Source organism: Cylas formicarius, unplaced genomic scaffold (genome assembly GCF_029955315.1).
Source record: "Cylas formicarius isolate icCylForm1 unplaced genomic scaffold, icCylForm1.1 PGA_scaffold_10__41_contigs__length_53128322, whole genome shotgun sequence".
NCBI lineage: Eukaryota > Metazoa > Arthropoda > Insecta > Coleoptera > Brentidae > Cylas > Cylas formicarius.
Window position 1 is genome coordinate 3,133,400 of NW_026844214.1, and position 22,192 is coordinate 3,155,591.

The window sequence follows — 22,192 nt, forward strand, 5'->3', positions numbered from 1 at the left end:
ATTGATAATTTTCGTTTTTTTCCGGATATCTCCGAAGCTAACCTTGCTCGATTTTGAAGGGTTTTAAATTAAACACTAAAATACGCAACCTTACCCCTAGTTAACCGAGTTCACATCTCTTACGGTCTCCCAGATCTCTATAGTCTCCGACGAATTTGAGACAACCTGTACAACCTTTTATAAATTTCGGTTTGGGGTACGATTTTGATATGTTTTTGTTGGATTAAACCGTGTTTTGCTTTTGCTGAGGAGAGGAGAGAAACACTATTAGGGAGTTTTAACTGAATAATTGCTAACGAATTCTTATTCAGGAGTACTTAAAACCCAACTATACCAATTTCTATCACGTATTCTTTGTTTACGGTTTGATCTTGATATTTTTTTTATTGGATAGATCTCTCAAAAACGCACCGCATCAACCTGAAGTCATGACTACGTGGGACTATTTTTTGATACCAAGCTATTAGAGATTTTTTCAATTATAAAGTGTCCACGAATTCAGTACTACCAAGCTATTAGAGATTTTTTCAATTATAAAGTGTCCACGAATTCAGTACTACCAAAAAATGCCTATTCTGTCTCTTCAGTTAAATAGTCCCAGTTGGCCATGAAATTAAGTTGAAGCAACATAAAAAGATTTTAGAATGGTGTATAGTTCATAACTTGGACACACTGTATATGTAAGTCGAAGTACGAAGGTAAACAGAGGACGAAAGTAATGATGATGTAGTTAATATTTAGCTACAGGATGTGTCGGTCGCATTTGCACTTAGCGGTTTGTTTTTATTACTGCGACTGACGTCTTCGCGACAACCATCTTACGGAAAGCCGCTTGAGGTGTTATTATTTTAATTGTGGAGTTATACGCACAGTAATAAAATAAGAAAAGTTTTTCCCAGCAACAACCACGCAGGCTCGGGTAAATATAGGGTGCAGATGTTAATGACCGTTGGACCAAATATGCCTCATGCAAAATGTTTATAAATTTTGTCAGCTTGTGGAGTGCCGATATAAATAATAACAGAGGATTTATTATAATAATATAATTTAAATTGTTTATCTAACAAAGCGAAACTATGAAATATTAAATTTTGAGTTGGGCTTTGTGGGTATAGTCTGTTTCGATCTTCATTTAAAAAATAAGCCGTGCCACCCTCCACAGAGTTGTTTGTAAAATGGGATTTAAGTACAGCAAAATATACAGTAGTAATGGAATCACACTTGGAGATTGAATTACCTTCAAGAAATTAAAAGGTATAGATTATACAACAGATCCATAATTTACCTTGATGAAACATGGTTGGATACACACGACACTGTATCCAAAGAATGGAAGCACCTTCAAATAAAGGAATACGCATCAGCATAATACAGAAGACGGATTTGTCTCAAACTGCTTCCGATTGTTTGCAAAGAATGTTAAGGATTCTAGCTTGGATTATCATGAGACAACAAGTGCCGAACATTTTCAAAATTGGTTTCTTAAAGTAGTGGGTTGGTCTTTTTGGACAAGTTTTCTTAGAGATCCTCAAGTGGAAATGGAATTAAATTCCAAAAGGTTGCGAATAAAAGGTATTTAATACAAAAACATAAACCAAACATCAAGTCGATTACTGGAGAATTGTCACAGTAGCCGCACAGAGGAAATTCTATTTTAAAACACATTACACAATAATGCAGTAAGTTTATTTCCATTGACATTAACACAGGTCCACAGTAATTTTGATGTATGAAAGCTGTTTGCTATTTGTATATTTTGGGGGGCCTTTTTGCCAAAAAACGCCATATTTTTGGTCACGTCATTGTTTTATAGCGCTCTATATATTGTCAGGCATGATTTTTAGAATTAGAATTAGAAATTAAATGTGATTTGGCAACACCGGATAATATTAGATTTCTCTGCAAAGCAATAGAGTTGGCGCGGAAGTGTGAATACAGCGTTGTAACTTGCTCATGCGCAGTTTGGTGGGTTTGTTGCAAATTTCTAGTGTTCTATAATGTATAAATATGGAAAGAAGACAGACATTGTGTGTGTAGTTATGTCGTAGAACGCTTATTTTGGTGTAAAAATTGGCAACCAAGAGAAGCCCTGAGCTCCTCATACATACTGTTTGCTCCGTTTGCGTTGAAGTAAAAAGTAACAGATGTTAAAGCTTTGGTGTTCCTATGGTATGGCGAGAGCCTAGGAATCACAGTGCTAATTATTATTTCTTTTCGTATAATTTTCCAGGATTCAACAGAAAAAATAAGAAACAAATTGTGTATCCCAATGTTGACTCTGCCATTCAACTAGTTCCTCGTGGACCAGATGTACCGACACCTACCGCCCCAAAAGAACTAGAAAACGTCATATCCCCAGACTCAGAGGAATCTAATTCCGATCCAGATGACTCGGATTTCACACCAAATTTGAAGGATGCATCCGAATTGTTAGGGTTGAGACTTTAGCTTTTGCCGTGATCGCGAAAAAGAGTTCTGTCAATATTTTACTCAGCAAGGACCGCTAGATTATTGCAACAAAATTCCTGAATTAGTTTAACTAAGATTCCAGTTTTTCACTGAATAAAAAAATAAATTATTTTGGAAATACTGTTTTTTTTGTTAATATTTCCAAAAAACCTTACGTGGTACAAATAAATGCGTAGAATATTATATAAAATCAGTTTTCAAAATAAAAACATCTGTCAAAAAGTAGACCTGTGTAACATCTATGCACGAAAAGCGAAAAGTTCTCATAACCTAAAAAGCAAAGTTAGCAAATCGAACTATATTTTTAATTGAAATAAGGCATATCACAGACTTTTTTAAATATGACAATTTTCAAAAATGAATAAGGGACAATTATCATACAAATATAAAAAAGTACATACAGCGAAGCGCTAAAATATAGATAATAAAAAATATAAATATAGAGATATACACGATGGATCGCAAAGTAGGTGTCGATATCATATTCTGCTTCGAATTTCGCATTTCTATATCAGACAATTAGCCGACTTTTCCATCAGGCCTCGCAATGGAGTAATAAATTATTATACAGGGCGATTGCGTTCTAATTATCCACGACGGATAAGTTTACAACGGGACGATGACGAATGTGTTGTGAGCGCGCTTAACTAGATGTGGCTTTTATTATAACAAATAATAATGGAAATAGGTGCGCCTGATATCGAGAAACGGTGCCTATATGACTTCTGGAAAAAATATAACTATTTAAATTCACTTCCTCTTGGGGTGTTATTTTATATCAAAGAAGTTGGAGAGATAACCCAACATACGGAATGATGTGTTTTTGCGTTTATCTCTTTTTTTTTCACTAAACTAATTTTTCATTTCAATGTTAGTAAAGTATTGTTTGCAACATTATTACCGAATGGGAGCAATTGCAGCTTGCTATTGGGTTATCAGGTTGCAGGTTGAACTAATATATAAACAAATAAATAATTAAAAAAAGGAATTAAACACTAAAGACAACGCAGGTGGAACATTCGACTAACCAATTCGTGCAACATTGTCTTTGTCTATTAATATATTTGCCTTCTGGTATATATTAGCATTTCTCTCAAATTATTATCTTTTTTGTATTTAAATTTACATTCTTTTACAATTTACGTTACCCGAATTCTGACGGTGAGGGAAGATATATATACATTAAACTTCTGAAATATGGAACAAATTTTTATTTAAATGGTACGGTAAATAAATAAAATTTTACGTATTGGAGGACAAATAACCCCCGATGGATAATAGGAAATCATACACAACATCAATCATTCAAACTCTGGCAGTTTTTTCCTAGATAGACAAATTTGCTGCTCGTCAAGTGTGAGAACATTTTAATACGGTATTTCCCGGACAGTAGAGTGGTAGAAGCGGATCAATAAAATGGCTTGCAAGATTTCCAGATATTACTCCACTGGAGGTTTTCCTCTGGGAACATTTAAAATCAAACGTGCACAAGGAAAAATTTAGATTGTGCAAACGACGGGCAAATCACACTACGACCATATTATTTCACAGATTTCTGGAAGATTTCGCAGATTTCAACAATAATTTTCATTTTATGTGGAACATTTTTGCATTCCGTCACAATTAAAAATGTCAAGCGAAAATGATTTGTAAAAAACACATTTCCAACTTTTTTGAAGAAAATGTGAAAGGGTATTGAGAGTATCAGCGTTAAAATAATAAATATCAATTTCATAAATTCCATAAATTTTTAATTAGTAAAGCCACTTTTCTCAAAGAAACGGAAATTTTGAGCACATTTATTTTGGAATTTCATTAAATATCAATTTTCTGTAGACAAAAAAAACAATTGGAGCCGAATTAACGTATAATTTAACGGATTTCACAGACATCAAAGATTTCACAGATTTCACGCACGGATACCAGATTTCACGATCGATTTACTCCTCGATTTAAAATTTAGAATTAGTTACGACAATAATGCGAATTAATGAAAATATCCGTTAATAATATTTTTGACATGGAGTGCCTCTATAAATTTTCTCTCAATTTTACTCAATGCGGATATGGGTTTTTCTAAATATTTTGTGTTAAAGACATTACAAACCTCTTGAGTTTTCACTATGTCTTTATATCCAGTAAAAACGACAATTTCAATTCTTTTGAGTTTTATTTAGATACACTAGCTACTTAACAAATCAAAACTAAATTTCTGTTTTTTGACACAGAATTTCATTTAAAAAGAAAAAATTTTTGTTATCGACATCTACTTTTTTCCCACTCCACAGAGAGGTATTTCACTTAAAATCGATGTCAAAAACAAAAAAATGGAAATTCAATATATCTATATATCCTTAGGTATTAATACCAAAAAAATATAATTGCTAAGTTGGCCATGACGTAAGAGGGCAAAAGTCAAGAATCGTTTAATCCACTGGCAGATTGTGTATCGCTTTGTTACTGTAAATTTATGCTAATTTTTGTACGTTTCGCCTGAAAATTCCAAAACTATATTTTAACCTAGTTTAAGATGAAAGAAATACCTACAGGCAGGGGCAAGCTATTTTTAAAATAGTAATTAATATAAGTGCACTGTTTTAGTTATAATAATATCATGTCTGCAGTCCGTAAAATGTTTTTTTACTTGTTATAAAATGTTTGTAAACTTTTAGTAAACGCGAATTGTTGAAATTAAAGTTGTTTATTTTAAAATTTTACTTGATATTTTAGGATCAAGAACATTAGTATGAGACACGAAAAGAGCTCGTTTGGTGGAGGTTTGGCATCAATCTAACTCTATAAACTTAGATACATCTGCAACTCTGGTTAGTTTTGCCTTTTTAACGATAATACCAGTACATTTCAACAAATTTGGATGAAATATAGTTAGAATATTCACAAGAATCAAATTTAAAGCGCTTTTAGGCCAAAAAATTACCCTTTCTGTTTGTGTACGAGGTGTGTTCAAAAAGTAAAGTAACTTTACAGTTTTATCAAAAAGTATTTATTAATTTATCAAAATTAATGTTGTCCCCTCAAAGTAATCCTCCCAGATATAATACACTTGTGCCAACGTTTTTTCACAATCTTCGAAGCACTTTTGGTGAGCATTTTCTGGTATAGCCTCGAGTGGTTCCAGCAATTTTTTGTTCAAAGTAGATTCCCCATATGCAATTGTCAACATTTCAATGTTTTGCAGCACTCTATTCTATTGTTTCATGTAAAATTTTATACGAATTCTTTGTTCCATTTTTTTTTTGACAGCTGAAAATCGTCGAGCACACAAAATACGTCATAAAAAAAGTAAACGTTGAAACTGACTGACACTGTGAACATATGTTAGGGACATGTGTACCAACATAACAAAAAATATATATCGAAGATCGAATTAAGTAGCCCGCCCAACTACAAAAGTCACCTTACTTTTTGAACACACCTCGTATATATATTTTTTTAATTTTATATATTAAAATGTATCGCATTTGATTCTTAAAATAACTTACAAAATGCAAATAATCATACGTTTTATTTGATTATTCATTTTTTCAAAGAGTGAAAAAATCTTTTCAAAGGTAATATAAATATCCCACTGTGCACCTGTAAAAAATGGGCATTTTCCTTTATATTTACGCTCTCAACTAAAAACGGTCCATACTGTATAGCGTGTGGTTCGGTGGGCGGAGTGAGAGACACGTCGGTCTTGATTACTTAACCCGTCACTTTTCTGCTAACGCGATGACGGGAAAAAATGCGACGCGGATGTGCCGTATGCAAATATCGGTTGACGACCGATTGTCGACATCATTGGGAGAACGCGAAAAAACTTTCCTGTAAATCGATCGACTCCGATTTCGTCAAACGGCCGAACTAGATGACAATCGTACGACGTCATATTTCATGGCTACATCGATTTAACTCGGTTTTTATCGCGTTTGCGGAACACGTAAACGCTTTCCGGTAATATTGACAACGGCCAATTCTTCTTCTTTTATAGGTTTAGGCTTTGCCGCAAGGCTATTTTCCGAAACGAATAATTGATTCTATACAAATCGAAGGAAAAGAAGGCCGAGAATATTTTCTCAAAAAATTCACCGATAAAAATATGACAGAAATTAAGTTCAGTACATCTGTTTGTCAGTTTTAAATTGTATATTGTATTTTGAAATGTTACCAATTTTACATGAATAATGGGGAAAAGAATGACGAGTAACTTTTTACAATGAAAAAAAAAAACAATTTTAATATTTTTTTGAACAAATATTTTCATTTATTGGAAAATAAAAAGAAAGAATGCAGTTTACAACAAACAGAAAAACGATACCGGCACGCTCATAAAAATTAACCACTGTTTATCTTTTCTTCATTTTCAGGTAATACAGCAATATTTCTAGCTACGTTGGACACAACTCAAGAAGCAGACACATTAAAATAATCGCCACGATATAAGATAAAAGTGACCCACTTGTGTAAAATCTAAGGGCTATCAAAATTTGTTTTTGTTCTAATTATTTCGTTCTTTATCCTAAAGTTTATTTATTAAAGTCTGCTTTTCTAATAGTTACAATAATATTTTTAAATTTTCTTCTGAATTTTAATTAATTTTAATACATTCAAAAATACTGTGGGCACAAAGTGGGATTTTTACATTCACATGGTGCCGCTAGATCGCATTTGAGTAATGAACAACGATCAGGTGTTTTGTACAAGTCTAGAAAAATTTAAAATATTGAAAGTGTAAATATGATGCTGATGCTTGTTATCATATGTGTCCTCAATTTATTCTATGTTTTATGCCTTTGAAGCAAATTCTGATTCTCCCGTTCGTAATCAAGAATCAAGGTTCTAAATGCTGCTTGTAGGTATTGGAAGCGATGTTTATTTTTTATTTTAGGTTAGGTTGGGGTCCAGGTTAAAAAAGGTCTATAACATTTGCAATAGCAAGAGTCTGACGACAACCAATAGACCACGTCAATGACTGCATTGTGAATCCAAGTAAAAGACGTAGCCGAAAAATGTAAAACCTATTGAATATCCTGATGTTGAATCTTCTTCTGCTTGAATTGCTTACCTAAAAAATGATTATTTCCAATAAAATTAATTCTGATAAGGAGTTTTTGCCTACAACAAAACAACCAAAGCAGCATCTTATTACTTAAGAAGATTTTAATGACTTCGTAATAGATTTAAATTTGCCAAAAAATGAAGCAAAACTTTTGGGCTCTGCCTTAAAACAATGGAATTTGTTTGATGGTGTTACTATCACTCATCAGCGAACCAGACATGAAATATTCTCAATGTTATTCACAAAAGTAGACGGACTTTGTTTTTCAATAACTTATATAGTATGCTCGAAGCTACAGAGTAGATATACAGAGTATCCATCTTATCTCTGCTTATGGGATAGCCATGGCCTGTAAGAACACATATTCAATGGCCATGGCCTGTAAGAACAGAACAGAAAAACAATATAAAATGGGACCCGATTGTTGAAGCGGAAAAGTGTTAATGTTACTACTGCACCTTAACTTATGATTGATGAAACAGTTTGTTAAGAAATTGGAGAACCTTCAGAGAAGCTTTTGGGTTCTTGAAAAAGTTTTTCCCGAAGTTATCCGAAACAAAGCTGGAGTTTTTGTTGATCGCCAAATTAAACAGATTTTCGCCGATGATAAATTTGCAACGCTGCTAAATTGTATTCAAAAAGCAAGTTGGAACAGTTATAAAGCAGTGCTTTTTGGATTTTTAGGAAATAACAAAGCTGAAAACTACGAAAACTTAGTTGAGAATGTGCTAAAAAAAATTAAGGCTATGGGCTGCATAATATCATTAAAAGTACATATGTACATGCTCATCTAGATAAATTTAAAAACAACATGGAAGCGTATTCAGAAGAGAACATTATCATCAGGACATTATGAGTCTCGAATAACGTTATTCGGGGTTTATTGCGAGAAGGAACTTATTAACATAAAAGAAAAAGTAAAAGCGTACACTTTGAATTACGCTCCACTTTTTTGGTTAGTTTGATAACGTATAATCATATTTATTTGGATGGTTTTATTTTTAATTAAAAATTAGGACCAAAGATTTTTAAAAATATCGTTCAACCAGTCACCTAAATAAAAAAGCAAACTTTTCTACGTCATATATTTTTTTAAGTGCTAATCACAACTTTAAACATCGAAATTTTAAAATGAAAGTCAAAATTTTGTGTTGACTGATGTTATCAGTCGGCTCCAAAACGCGAATCCAAAAATTTTCGATATTTTACTGCGCGTTCAAAATATTGAAAAGTTATTTGAAAAAGTTGTCTCAAACATTATTCTAACCCCACATACCAAATTTCATACGCTTATTTTGTATTCATAAATTACTGCTACATGGAAAGAAAAATCCTTACAATGTGGTCAATTCAATAGTGTAATTAGTGCGATTTAAATTTTTAGTGAAATAAATAAGACTAACATAAAGAAATATTTATTTTATTTTACGAAAATTCATGAAATTTGAGAAAATCATTAAAACAATAATTTTCAAAGTACAAATGACAATTTATGAAATATCATCTCGCTCAACTGTCCTCGAAATCTGTATTTATTCAAATAGCCAAAATATAAAGTGTGTCTTCTTATTAAATGAGACACACTGGATTATAAACTAATCACTAATGCAGCTGAGGGTTTGGATTAACTCCAATAAAGTCAATAATAATAATAATAATAATTTCCATACGGCTTACATTGTAAGCATACATCCAAGTTATAACTTAATTTATGTTTTGGAATATCTAGGGTATAATTCTGTCTGAAACTATTATGATAATTGGTTGCACGTATACATATATACTCCTTATAATTAGATTTAACCATCGTTACCGAATTCAGTATGTACAGACTGGGAAAGTGCATTGTACGAATTTTTTAAAACAAAAATATTTCATGCGATCGGCAAGGCTGAACATACGAATAATAATGTAGCCATAAAAGACTATAATCGATCCTTCTTCTAAGTTGTCAAAGGACAAAACTGTGTGTGGATAATTTTTCGAGAATATAGTTCACCTGATGAGACCAAGGAAGACCAGAATCGAAATAAACTCCCAGAAATTTCGCAACCCGCCTCTCCTCGATCGTTTTATTATTACACTTAACTAAGATGCTCTTGTCTATGCCTCTTAGTGAGAATTGAATCAATTCAGTTTTATCACGATTTAATATAAGACTATTTCTGCTACAATAAGCAACAATATCTGCCACCGCCTCATTAGAGTTCTTAGAGAGATCCTCCATGTCGGCACCCCAGGAAACCACAACACCATCAGCAAATGTGATAGATAATCCTTATCTGAGTGAATAATAGAGGCCCCAATATACTTCCCTGCGGAACCCAACTGGAAGTCATCACATCACTAGAAAAAAATTTTGCACACGACCTTTTAGGAAACTCTCTAACCATCCTAGAACGTTGCCGCGTTACCGTTATTAATTATACCTTTATATTCGGTGTTCCAGTTAAAACTAAAAAAAAACAATTTAGAGCCGCGTTTGATTTAAAAGCAAACGGCCAAACGCGTAAAGTTTGTTCTCGACGAGCAAATATACTCTGTCAATATTGTTCAACCCCCCCCCAGTTAAAATCCCTCGCGATTGGGATATCAGCCCTTAATATTTTCAAACGGATAGGGTGCCGGTCGAATGGATCTCCTCATTTGAAAGGTCATGAAACATCCTTTTCGATTTTTTCCAATTGGCCGACAAATGAAAAAATAACTCGAAGTGAGGTGGCTTTTACTTGATGAAAATCCATTTATCAAAATAACTAAAAACTAAAAGTTCAGATTTTCACGAAATTACACATGACAGTTGTTTCAACAACACCGTGTCTTTATCAAATGTTTGATAACAATTATCATATAAAAATACATAATTTCGTGAAAAACTGAACTTTTAGTTCTTATTTATTTTGAAAAAATAACCTCGATGAACGCACCGATCGGTTCAGTTTTAAGAAAAATCACTTCCGAATCGAACACGAAAGCGCGCGTGTATGGAAACAACGCACTACCGAAAATAATTCTATCGAGGTTTTAATAAAACTTTCAACGCGAGAGGGCAATAAAATCTTGGAAGCGGCTTGCCCGTACAACAGTAAAACGTAAAAAGCTCGAATTTATGGAGAGAAGTGCGCGAGTAGCGGGGCGAAATTTACTGCCCGCTTGTTTGAAACACCAAAATATTTGTGGCACTTCGGGCACTGGCGGGTAAACGGAAATTTATGTCGAATTTTCGCTGGATACCGACACCTCCGGAAATAACCGTTGCTTGCTTGCTCGCGTCTACTCAAATTGCTTTTTTTTTAAATTTTCGATGGAAATTAAAATTTAAGTATCAATAAATAGAGAAACATGTATTATTGTTCAAATAAGAAAAGAAAAACGAAAACCACAATCGTTGATTTGATATTTCTTTGTACGCTTCTTCCCTTGTCCATTACTTCGTGTCAGTTCTTTCGCTTCAGGCGATGTCTTTCCTTTTTTGTTAATTATCTCACCGACTGCGTTGTCCCGTGTACCTCTCCTTCCTTTTGTAAATGTCCTCAACAACCCAGCTGACGTTTCATTGAAATCTTGTATCATTTCCTATTCTTCTCTTCTTAGGTACTTTATTTCTGCACTTTTTGGCGTTTTATTCAACACCCAGGGTTGGCAGCCATGCGTAAGTATGGGTACATATATTATTTTAAATGAAAATTTTGTTTCTTTTGACACTTCCCTTTTGTTTATTAGTCCCTTATTCATTGCTACAAGGGCAGCGCCAAAATTTCCCGGCCTGAATATAAAAGAAACAAAGTAGAGTAACAATTTTTTATTATTTTTCAATAGATTCCCTTTAAAAAAAATATTCTTTTGGTTTGTATGCAAAATGAGCAAGTCTCATGAATCCGAGACACTTCGGACATTTCCGGGATTTTACCGCACGGATTTGGAAGCAATCGGATGTTTTCGGAGATATTTCCCACGCTTTGAATTTTGACGTTTGTCAATTCTCACAGCCAGGTCAGTGAGTGTATTCCTGTTGTTTTGCGAAAATGTACCCAAAAACTAACGGTCGTAGAAAAAGTATAGTATGCAACACGTTCGGTAAACTTTTTAACTCATGAGTTTATTTGACACGAGCGGAGCGCAGCGGAGCGAATGTTTAATAAACTCGTGAGTCAAATGCCGTTTATCGCACTTGTTGCATAATACACTATTACCGAACGTGTTGCACACTATACTTTTCCTACGACCGTTAGTTTTTGGGTGCATTTTCGCAAAACAACACGAATACATTCAGTGACACGACCGTCAGAATTTACAAACGTTAAAATTCAAAGCGTGGGAAATATCTCCGAAAACACCCGATTGCTCCCAAACTCGTGCGGTAAAATCCCGGAAACGTCCGAAGTGACTCCGATCCGTCGGAAACGAAGCTGACGTGGTAAAGTGGCGCTTCTCGCACGCTAGATCGGTGCGTAATTAGGTATTTTACTGACAGGAGTAGAAAAATACTTTTTTACCTAGGTATAATAGAAGCAGTATTAACCGTTACCATGCCAACCATTAAGACTACTTAACTATTTTACCCTTTTCTCTCATATTGACAACAACATGTAATATATTAACAAATTATTTTGACGATTCAATTTTTAACAGGAAAAATCAAATTTAACTGTAATAGAAAATGTAAGCATACCACGTCTGTCGTCTCTGGTACTGTTACTATGCTACGGTTGAAAAATATGTTTAATAAACACATATTTATTAATATCTCAAAGGGGAAAAAAGACGCAATTTCCACCATTTTCTGTGTTTTTTACGCCCTTTCATATTAGCTAAAGATATTTATATCATTAAATTTAAAATTTTAGAGAAAATCATCAAAACAGCTGTTATTTACATAAAGCGCCTCCTACCGACTCGTAAAGGGATTCCTATAAATACTCTTTAAAACTAAAACAAGTTCTTCGAAATCGGATGAGCCAAAAAAAAGCTATTCAACTTTTTCCAAACCAATATTTGACCCTTGCCCCACGCTTAATTCGACGAGATAGAAAAAAATAGTTCAAACAAAAAAGTTTCCCTATCTAGAGTAGATTACGTTAAAGCTAATTTTGATATAGGTTAATTTGGAATATTTTTGAGAAAACCCGCTTTTTCGATTCATTCATTAATGGGCCACCCTGTACATAAGCAAGGTTTACTTTCGCTAGGAAATTTCTTCGTTAAGAATATTTGAATTTTTCTATTTTTTTATGAATAGTTTTTGGTTAACAGTTTTAGTTAGAAAAAATTTCTCACGATCCGCCGCAACCTATGAGCTAATAAGGCGTAACTGAATATCTTTAGCGGACTCGAAAAGTTTCTTCAATTGCGGAACAAAGCGATCCATTATCTCGCGACTTAAATCGGGGCGATCTTTTGTTCCCGATTTAAGCAGTCCTTTGTGTCTCGAGCGTTCTTTTTCAAACAAGACTTTTGTCCGTAGTTTCGTGGGCTGAAGTGGCAAGAAAATCCTGCCGAGATCCCATACGTATATCAGATGAAGGGATTGACGGTGGATTCAGACTCGCTTTGCCGCAGATACAGACTTTAAATTGCCGACTACCTTTGGTGCATAAATCCATGTAAAATAAAGACACCTGCAAGTGTATACTTAAGTGGTATAAATTACAAAAACAATGTAGCATATGTTACCTACAAAATGTGCATATTTCTAACGATTTCTGAATTTACTTTTCCTGTTTTATTTCCATATTTCGTGTGACAAAAGTTCACTACTACGCCGCTAGACTAACAATATCATATACTTAATAATAAAAAATAATAAAAAGCAAACCATATGGTAGTAAATAAAACAAATTAAACTAGATACGGTTTAGTGATGAAGCCACATTTTCTTCAAATGCTACTGGTACTGCAGTACAATTAACCACTGATAGATGAGAGAAAATCGTGGACAATATCCACAAAAAATACAGGTTTGGGCACGGATTTTGAAAAACAAAATTATTGGACCACATTTCCTCAAAATCCTACTAGAACGAAGTACTTACAATTTCTTCAAAATCTAAATGAGCCAGATAGACAGTTTTGGTTTTAGCAGGATGGTGCCCCCATTTTGCACGACAAGTACGTGAATAGTTAAATACGGTATTTCCCGAAAAATTACGGCAATTCACAGAATGACCTGTAAAATCTCCACACGATATAAAATAAAATGAAATATAAAAAAAATTGTATAAGGATAAACCACAAAATTTAGATAATTCAAAATGAAATTGGTACACCGGATTTCACAGATTTCACGGATTTTCTCAAGAATTTAATAGATTTTAAGTTACACAGGTTTCACAGACATTTTAGAGATTTTCAAATAATTTTAACGAATTTTCCTGATTTTAAAAAATAATCAATAAATTATTAATTATTTCTTATTTAAAATAATTAATAATTAATAAATTAAAAATTATCAATTTCAGTATTTTAAATAGAGAAATAATTCCCAACATTTTTAAAATTGACATAATTTTTTGTATTATTTTTTTAAATTCTGTATTTTTTGTTATTTACTTCAGGTTTAGAAAACTTATTTAATTTAGAAGTTGAATCAATGTTTAATTTTGGATTACACAGATTTCACAGACACTTTAGAGGTTTTCAAATAATTTTAACGAATTTTCCTGATTTTAAAAAATAATCATTAAACCATTAATTATTTTTTATTTAAAATTATTAATAATTAATAAATTAAAAATTATCAATTTCAGTATTAAAATAAAAATAATTAAGTCAATTACGAAATAGAGAAATAATCTAATAAATAATTCCCTTAATTTTTTAATTGACATACATTTTTTTAATTATTTTTTTAAATTCTGTATCCCAATTTTTTTTCATTTACTTCAAGTTTAGAAAAGTTATTTACTTTAGAAGTTAAATTAATTAATGTATGTAATATATGATGTCCCCTTATACACATCCCTCAAAAATTATCGCATCATATCAACTGGAACGTCGATCTGATATAGGCACTATAACTAACATAAACTTGAAAATTTGAGGTAATACTGTTAACAGAGGGTCCATCGGCGTGATATTTTTATATTTTTAGGATATGGACACAGTCATTTTAAATAGAAATTTTTTTCATATATTAAATTATTCATGTTTATAATTTTAATAACGTAACTCTATTTTTGGGCATATTTAAGATATTTAGGAAAGAATTTTGATAATTATTAGCGATAATGATAAACTATAGGTGAAAGAACTATAACTACTAATTTTGAATCATTAGGTTGAATGAATACTCCAAAATATCAAAATTAAACATCCCACCAGCAAAGTTCGTTGAATTTAACAATAGTATTTTCCAAAAGTGCTTACGATTCAACCAATTGTAACAGCTTTAGAAGCCAATCAATCAACAACTTAAAAAATGTATTTAATAATTGGCATTTTGGTATGTTTTCATTTTAATTTTTAATTAATTTGTTTAATTAATGGAATGAATTCAAAACTCCAAGGAAACACAGATAACAAAGATTTCACAGAACTGATACAACGGATTTAGTACAGAAAATTTACGATACGGAATAAGGCAAATTAATGAAAATATTCTGAGTAATATTTTGAAAGTGTTCTTAAACAAATTAGCATATTGTCAAGAAGTTAACGGTGCATATTTTCAACACCAAATAAAATAATTTCTTTGACTTACCGTGCCGTGTTGTAATGGACCATTCTGGATATTTCCGTTAAACAGAATACAAATTCCTTCTGGCGTACTCGTTTTGTATCCATATCCAACAAAGATTAAAATTTCAATTCTGTGAGTTTCATGTTCACCAATAATAAAGTTCTGATATGCCGAGGAATGACCCACCTGATTTCATTTAAAAAAAAATATTTCTCTTTCAGTTCTAATACCAAAACAATTCTGACGAAGTATCAGTAACTTAAATAAACGTAATATACAGTAGCGTAGTTAAAAAAAAATACATTTGCAATTTTTACTCGGAACTCAAAAAATTCGAAAATGCTTCTGAGCTAGATGTTTGGTATGGGGTAAAAAAATATCTAGGGTCGGGGTCAGATGAATAACACTTCCAAAATACACACACACAGGTATGTGTCGAAATAAATGTAAATGGAAGGTTAAAATTGATTATAAAATGTTTAGGTAAACTAAAACGAATTATCTCAGCGCTCGCGTGTTGAATTAGGTCGCCGTTGCAGGTATCGATCATATTATTATACGTAGAAGTTCCGTTATCAAAAATTATGATTGACAAACAATACTATCGAAAAAGTCATATGATGTTCGTCTACAAGTATATAAAATGGCATTGGTGGAGCGAAATATTTCTGGTTTTAAATAAAAAAATGTCAGCATCAACCGAATGTCAACAATCTGAATAATTTATATTTATATTTATATTTTTGAAAGGCAACTTTTTCTAAACACTAAATGAATTTTTAATATTCTATTGAGATAAACGCACTAGATAGATAAATAAAAAAAAATGCAATTGAGGCTTGGATTAATGTCAACGAATACATATGGGAAATTGAAATATAACTCTCATCATGCGCTACCACTAAAAAGACTTAAAAAACAAGCATTTCGTGGATCGAATCCCATCAATTCAAATATTTATATACAAATTCCGCATCGAAGCCTTGATCCACATGAACGGATTTAAGCGTATTATTATTATGCAACAACGCACACATGAGTCGTTTAAAGTCGAAATAAATCATCCTAATTAAGTGTTAATTTGTTAAACGAAATGAATGTTAATGAGGTTGACAACTGGTCTAATGTGATTATTACAGATTTTTTTTTATTGCGCAGTTTTATAATTTCTATTTCGCGTTTCTTTCAAGCTTTTGAATTATAAGCGCTACGTCCCCGAAAAAAATAAAAATATCGTTATAGAGGCATTTTCTATGTATTGGAATACTGATCATATTGTACGAAAATTTCAACTCCACCTTTCAAAATAGAGTTGTAAACTGAAGAGAAAAAAATACAATATTAATATAAAATCCTTATTTTTTATTTAAATTACACTAAGAAATATATACAATAATTACATAATTACATTTTTATTCTAAATGTACGTACATGTTCTCAGATGAGACCCGAATGTGCCTTGTTGGTAGCGACTGACGAAAAAAACTGAACCGAAGACCAGGAAAGCGATTTGCAGAATGCTACAATGAAAAGCTGAGCTCTTATGGAGGTGGGCTCTGTTTTCATCAGAAGGGGCGGCCATGGTCAAAGGGCAAGTTTAGCAGATTACATTACAGAAGTCGATTTTCGAGTTATAAAGTGGCCAGCATTCAGTCCCGACCTCAATCCGATCGAACATTTAAGAGAACAGCTAAACCGGAGAATTCCAGCTAGACTTCGTAGCTCGATCCCAGAGCTTATTGTTTAAGTAAACTAAAACGAATTATTATCTCAGCGCCCACGTGCTGAATTAGGTCTCCACTGCAGGTATCGATCATATACGTAGGAGTTCCGTTATCAAAAATTATGATTGACAAACAATACTATCGAAAGAGTCATACGATGTTTGGCATTGGTAGAGCGCATGTATTATTGTATAGTGCGATGGTTTAAAAAAAAAAAAATGAACATCAACCAAATGTCAACAATCTGAATAATTTGCAGAGTGGCTTAGCGTTCCACAAGAAGTCGGGCAAGAGATGTTATTAGGGCAAGAGAGGATCATACCCATTATTAAAAAATCAGTGTTGAGTTGCTAATTTTCAATAACTCTAATTGCTTTTAGTAATAAAAAAAGTTAATTTAACTCAGTTATGTTACATAATAATAATATAATAATAAACAGACCTTATTGCAAATACAAGTTAATTACAATTGGCGAAGTGGGAGATTTTAACGCTCACAACCTAGTTCGGACCACTAAAAACAAATAGAGATAGTGCTTCCTCGATAAATGGTTAATGCAAATACCCTTTCGGCTCGCTTATCTATAGCATCCAGCGAACCAGCGAACAGTGACGATTTCCCAATAAGACTTCAAATAGACAACCCAAAAAATTGGAAACTGAAAAATCGGATTGAAAAAAATTCTCTAATGCCAAGAAATCATAATGTTAAGATTTCTACTGAGTGTGTTGTGGTAGCAGCAAATATTAGTATACCAGAACAGGAGGAAAACCTATCAAAGAACCCTGATGGAATAATGAAGTAAAACAAGTAATTAAACTAAAAAAACAAACACTTATCAGATATAAAAAGTAGCAATTACGTTTTATAAAAGGAAGTTTTCGGTGTATTTTTTATTTTATTTTTTTGCTATAATTGATTTGATTGATATTTAAAATAAAAATCCTTTTTCAAGGTAGTAGAAATTCGTAAAATCATATGAAATTTATGTGAAATCTTGGTTTGACACCAACGATTACCAACACATGACAAATATTAAAGCACTAGATAATTCCCCTTTGCAGCGAAATTCCCCTAGAGTATTGCAATTCGCGTTGCAATTTCCATCGCCAAAGTAATAAAAACACTTAATTCCATGTGAGCATATATTTACATATTTATGATTCGTTAATTCATATCAAGTATTCACGCGAAGTCAGTTACGTATTCTTTTTACGTCTGAATCTCTTTAAATAGGCACTCACGAAATTAAGACAAATCTGGAAATATGTTATGGTAATTATTCAAAGAGAAATTACGGCTTGGTTTCGAGCCAAATTACATATCGCGAAAAGGTCTATTTTAGGGTCTTTGGCATGTTAAAATGTCGAAGGGAAATGCTTGTTAACTACATGAGAAAATCTATGGATGAGTCAATTGAGTAGACGGGGAAGAGATGTCTGAAATAAATTAGGAAATCTTAGAAAAACCGATTAAAATTAAAATACAACGATTATTGTTATGATGCTAAAAAATGAGCATTTTTTTCCTTATTTTAAAAAATAATCAATAAATTATTAATTATTTTTTATTTAAAATAATTAATAACTTAAACATTATCAATTTCAGTATTAAAATAAAAATAATTAAGTTAATTTTAAATGGAGAAATCATCTAACACAATTTTTTTATTTTTTTTTTAATTCTCTATCTTTTTTTTTTACTTCCGGTTTAGAAAACTTATTTACGATTTACCCCATTAGTTTCCTTAGTTTTATCATCAATAGGTGTAATGATAATTTCTTGGGATAATTTAGAAAAAACTAAAATCTGACGGGCTTGTGGTGGAGGAATAAGTACAAAGAATTGCCAGGAGTATAAGTATAAAATTTGTCACTACAAGTGAAGGCACCCAGCAAAAGTTTCTGAGATTTTGCTTGGGACATTTTTGCGATTCATTTTTATCATAGCCTATATAAGCAGTAAAGTGCCGATGCGTAATAATCAACAAATAACCTTCGTGACGTCTTTATCGGTTGATAATTACATAACGAAATAACAAACACTCTAGACTGCATGGCACCTTTTAAAAAATACGAATTTCATCAGACATTAGTCCTATCGTTGGCCGGTAATCAATGTTACCTTGTTGGTAATCATTTGTGGACCTAATTAAGTACCGGCAAATTTAAATATCCGTCAACATTGCCAAGTAAACAAACCCACCACCCACACGAAAAAAAAATTGTTTGAAAATATCGTTTAACTATTTCTCCAATTCGTCGAAACTTGAAATTGATTGTGCCACGAAAGGGTTTTGACGTGATTTTATGGTGATAGTCGCTTTAAACTTAGCATTACAACGTTTTAAATAACATTTGGTTACCTACCTTGTGTACTTAGTACAGAAGCTGCAATGAACATGAGCAAGAATTTATATTCTGAATGGCATACATATGTCCGAGTCATTTTTCAAACGGCACAGGTAAAGAAATATACTTATATAACATACATGTCTGTTGTTAAAAATGATCACACCGCACGCGAATTCCACGAAATTAAAGTCCCGCTTTTCTCAAAGCCTATCGTCAACCAACGACGCCATTTCGTTTCTGATTTTTGGCATTTCCTTTGGATTGTCATAATATGTACCCAGAAGTGGGGACGTTTTTTCAAAGTTTTCTTTAAGTCATCGCAAAAACCACAAGCTGATGTGACCGCTCTCGTATAGATGGCACAACGGTCATATTTGATTTGCACTTCATCATATTAATTTTAATGTATTGAATAGGGACTAAAACATAAGGATTTACGTAAATAGAACAAAAGTTTTATGATTTTCAACCAGTTTCAAAATTAATCAAACATTTTTCTGCTGTTCCTTTAACGGAGAGAGCAGAACAAGAACGTCCGTACTATCAATCAACTGACTTTTTTTATGCTATGCGGTACATGCTTACCATAAATTTTAATCGAATTATTGGCTTTTAAAAATGAAGTAGGTAATTTTGTGTTTAGAAATATTAACAGACGGTTTTTGAACATGATCAAGGCGATTCTAGTTTTTAATAATCATGGAAAACCACGGCTTTCGAAATTTTATCAGTACTTTGTAAGTAATCATATTTCAGGTGGGAATATTCCTAATTTAACCTTATCCTCCTAGGCTGAAGACATGCAACAACAGATAATAAAAGAAACGTTTCAATTAGTCTCCAAACGTGACGATAACGTTTGCAATTTCCTAGAAGGAGGAAGGTAAAAAATTCGCAAACATTTTCTCTTCTGTTACTTATCAAATGCTGATTTGGCTTGTAAATGCATTCATTTATTTCTTTTTGCAGTTTGATAGGAGGAAGTGATTATAAGTTAATTTACAGACATTATGCAACCCTATACTTTGTTTTTTGTGTTGATTCTTCAGAAAGTGAACTGGGTATATTGGATCTCATCCAGGTCTTTGTCGAAACGCTAGACAAATGCTTTGAGAATGTGTGCGAGCTGGATTTAATATTTCATGTTGACAAAGTTCATTTTATCCTTAATGAATTAGTTATGGGAGGTATGGTGTTAGAAACCAATATGACAGAAATATTAACCAGAATTGAGGATCAGAACAAATTGGAGAAGCAAGAGGTTTGTGTTTGTTCCTCTTAACATATCTAGCTGCAGCTGAAAAATCTTTACATTCATTTATCCTATCTGCTTTGTTATAATTCAACACAATGTTCAATAACACTCGAATCAGTGAGGATGAATGTAAAGAAAGTTTTTATTAATTTGCAATCACAAAATTGTTTTTTTGATGATTATAGATGGAAATTAGCTACTCTGAATTAGAGCGAAAGTTAAAGTTACTCTATGACGGTCATTTTTATTAGTAAGTTGTAAAAACTAAATGGATTAGTACAAGTGTACTTTGTTTTGTATTGTTTAGCTTTGTAGTTTTGAGTGCGGAGCATTTAAATATATGGAACCTTCCAAACTAGTAACTAAGTTATATCAATTTTAGATAATTTTGTTATTTCATACGGATGCTAAGTACATGATTACAAAGCTAACTGTATCATATGATATTAATAATATCAAATATCCATATATTTGAGTGTTTGAGTTTCATGAAGATCTTTGTTTCTAACAAAGGGCCGAACACAACTAACAGTTATTGTTTTTGCTTTATGAGGATTTATTTTGTTTCACAAATATTGTCTGCTCCCAAATTTAGTTGGAGTAGTTAGTACACGTGTATATTTTTTTAAATTACACTCGTGGTTCATTGGCATGCCAATTTTTTGAATGTGCAAAATCGACCCAAGTTGGCAGGTTTTCAATGATCGTCAGAATCATATGGGCGGATTGAATATTTGTAGCCGAGGTTTTCAAAGGCTTCAAAATAAATTGAACATGTTGATCATGCACATTGTATTAGACATTATATAACATATTTTTTAAAGTTCACTGGCTTTTCTATATTTTCAGGCTGGAATATCGGCCGCACCTGCAAGAGCTGTGTCTGCAGTGAAGAACATGAACATTCCGCAACAAATCAAAGACATTAAATTACCAGATCTTCCTCAGGCAATCAAAGATCTCAAATTCTGACCTCAAATCGGTCAGTTTCAGAATATCAAAGCATCGAACCCCATATCGCTGTCGTCCAGATCACTTCTAGAAGATCCATCTTCAGTAAAGTACACTTGATAATTGAACAATTCGTGTAAGGAATAATCACATGGTCCACTAAATCCCCAAATGTATAGTCCACAAGGAAAAGCAGTTTTTAATATCTTTCATTGTATAAACGTTTTTACGATTTGGCTTTTATTACTTACTACACCTGTTACAGGTTTTATTTGTCCTCAAGGAATATTATGCAAGCCTCAAGCAAACATTTTTAGAAATGATTGCATAGTCAATTAAATTTTTTGAATAGTTAACATTTTGATGTAATTCTTTTCTTTTTGAGACATTTTGCAAAATTTTATTTAAAAGCTCTGATTCCATTTCATAGATGTGCTTCACTACCCCATACGTTTGGCAAGTGAATACAAAAAGGAATGAATCACATCAAAATGGCGGAAAAGTTATTCATTGAGACATTTATTGAGGCTTTTTTGCCTTTGCCAGCAGCAAGGAACTCAAAGATTCTGTTTGTTGTTAAATTGTTAATGTTTTTATGTTTATTGTACCTAAATATTTTACCTTTAATTTGGCACAAATTGTGTGCCTTAATGATAATATGATAATAAAAAGAATTTATATATTTAGTGGATGTATTT

General features: G+C 32.4%; 2 protein-coding genes across 7 annotated transcripts in view; one reads left to right on the plus strand and one right to left on the minus strand.

The window, feature by feature from the left end:
* LOC132699234 (neogenin) overlaps positions 1 to 19,518 on the minus strand; it is a 114,720-nt gene extending 95,202 nt beyond the window's left edge. For all 4 annotated transcript variants that reach the window (XM_060665873.1, XM_060665857.1, XM_060665865.1 and 1 more), the window contains exon 1: positions 19,304 to 19,518. In XM_060665873.1, coding sequence (XP_060521856.1) covers positions 19,304 to 19,382 — 79 coding nt within the window. In that variant the 5' untranslated portion in view covers positions 19,383 to 19,518. The remainder of the gene's footprint in view (positions 1 to 19,303) is intronic.
* A 182-nt stretch (positions 19,519 to 19,700) lies between these two features.
* Positions 19,701 to 22,145, plus strand: LOC132699578 (AP-3 complex subunit sigma-2). 3 transcript variants are annotated; one of them, XM_060666383.1, is made up of 5 exons: positions 19,701 to 20,025; positions 20,080 to 20,171; positions 20,258 to 20,549; positions 20,729 to 20,793; positions 21,393 to 21,515. In XM_060666383.1, coding segments are annotated over exons 1-5 (519 nt in total). In that variant the 5' UTR covers positions 19,701 to 19,956; the 3' UTR covers positions 21,394 to 21,515. The 3 variants fall into 3 exon arrangements, with proteins under 3 accessions (XP_060522366.1, XP_060522374.1, XP_060522358.1); XM_060666391.1 differs by lacking the exon at positions 20,729 to 20,793 and having other exon boundaries at positions 19,707 to 19,911; positions 20,045 to 20,171; positions 21,393 to 22,145; XM_060666375.1 differs by lacking the exon at positions 20,729 to 20,793 and having other exon boundaries at positions 19,709 to 20,025; positions 21,393 to 22,144.
* Positions 22,146 to 22,192: the final 47 nt, after the last annotated feature.

Bases quoted from the DNA above. Each gene is read 5' to 3' on its own strand.
- LOC132699578 (XM_060666375.1), top strand. From the start codon at position 19,957: ATGATCAAGGCGATTCTAGTTTTTAATAATCATGGAAAACCACGGCTT. The intron at 20,026-20,079 runs GTAAGTAATCAT...TTATCCTCCTAG, and splicing joins CGAAATTTTATCAGTACTTT to GCTGAAGACATGCAACAACA. The intron at 20,172-20,257 runs GTAAAAAATTCG...TTCTTTTTGCAG, and splicing joins AATTTCCTAGAAGGAGGAAG to TTTGATAGGAGGAAGTGATT.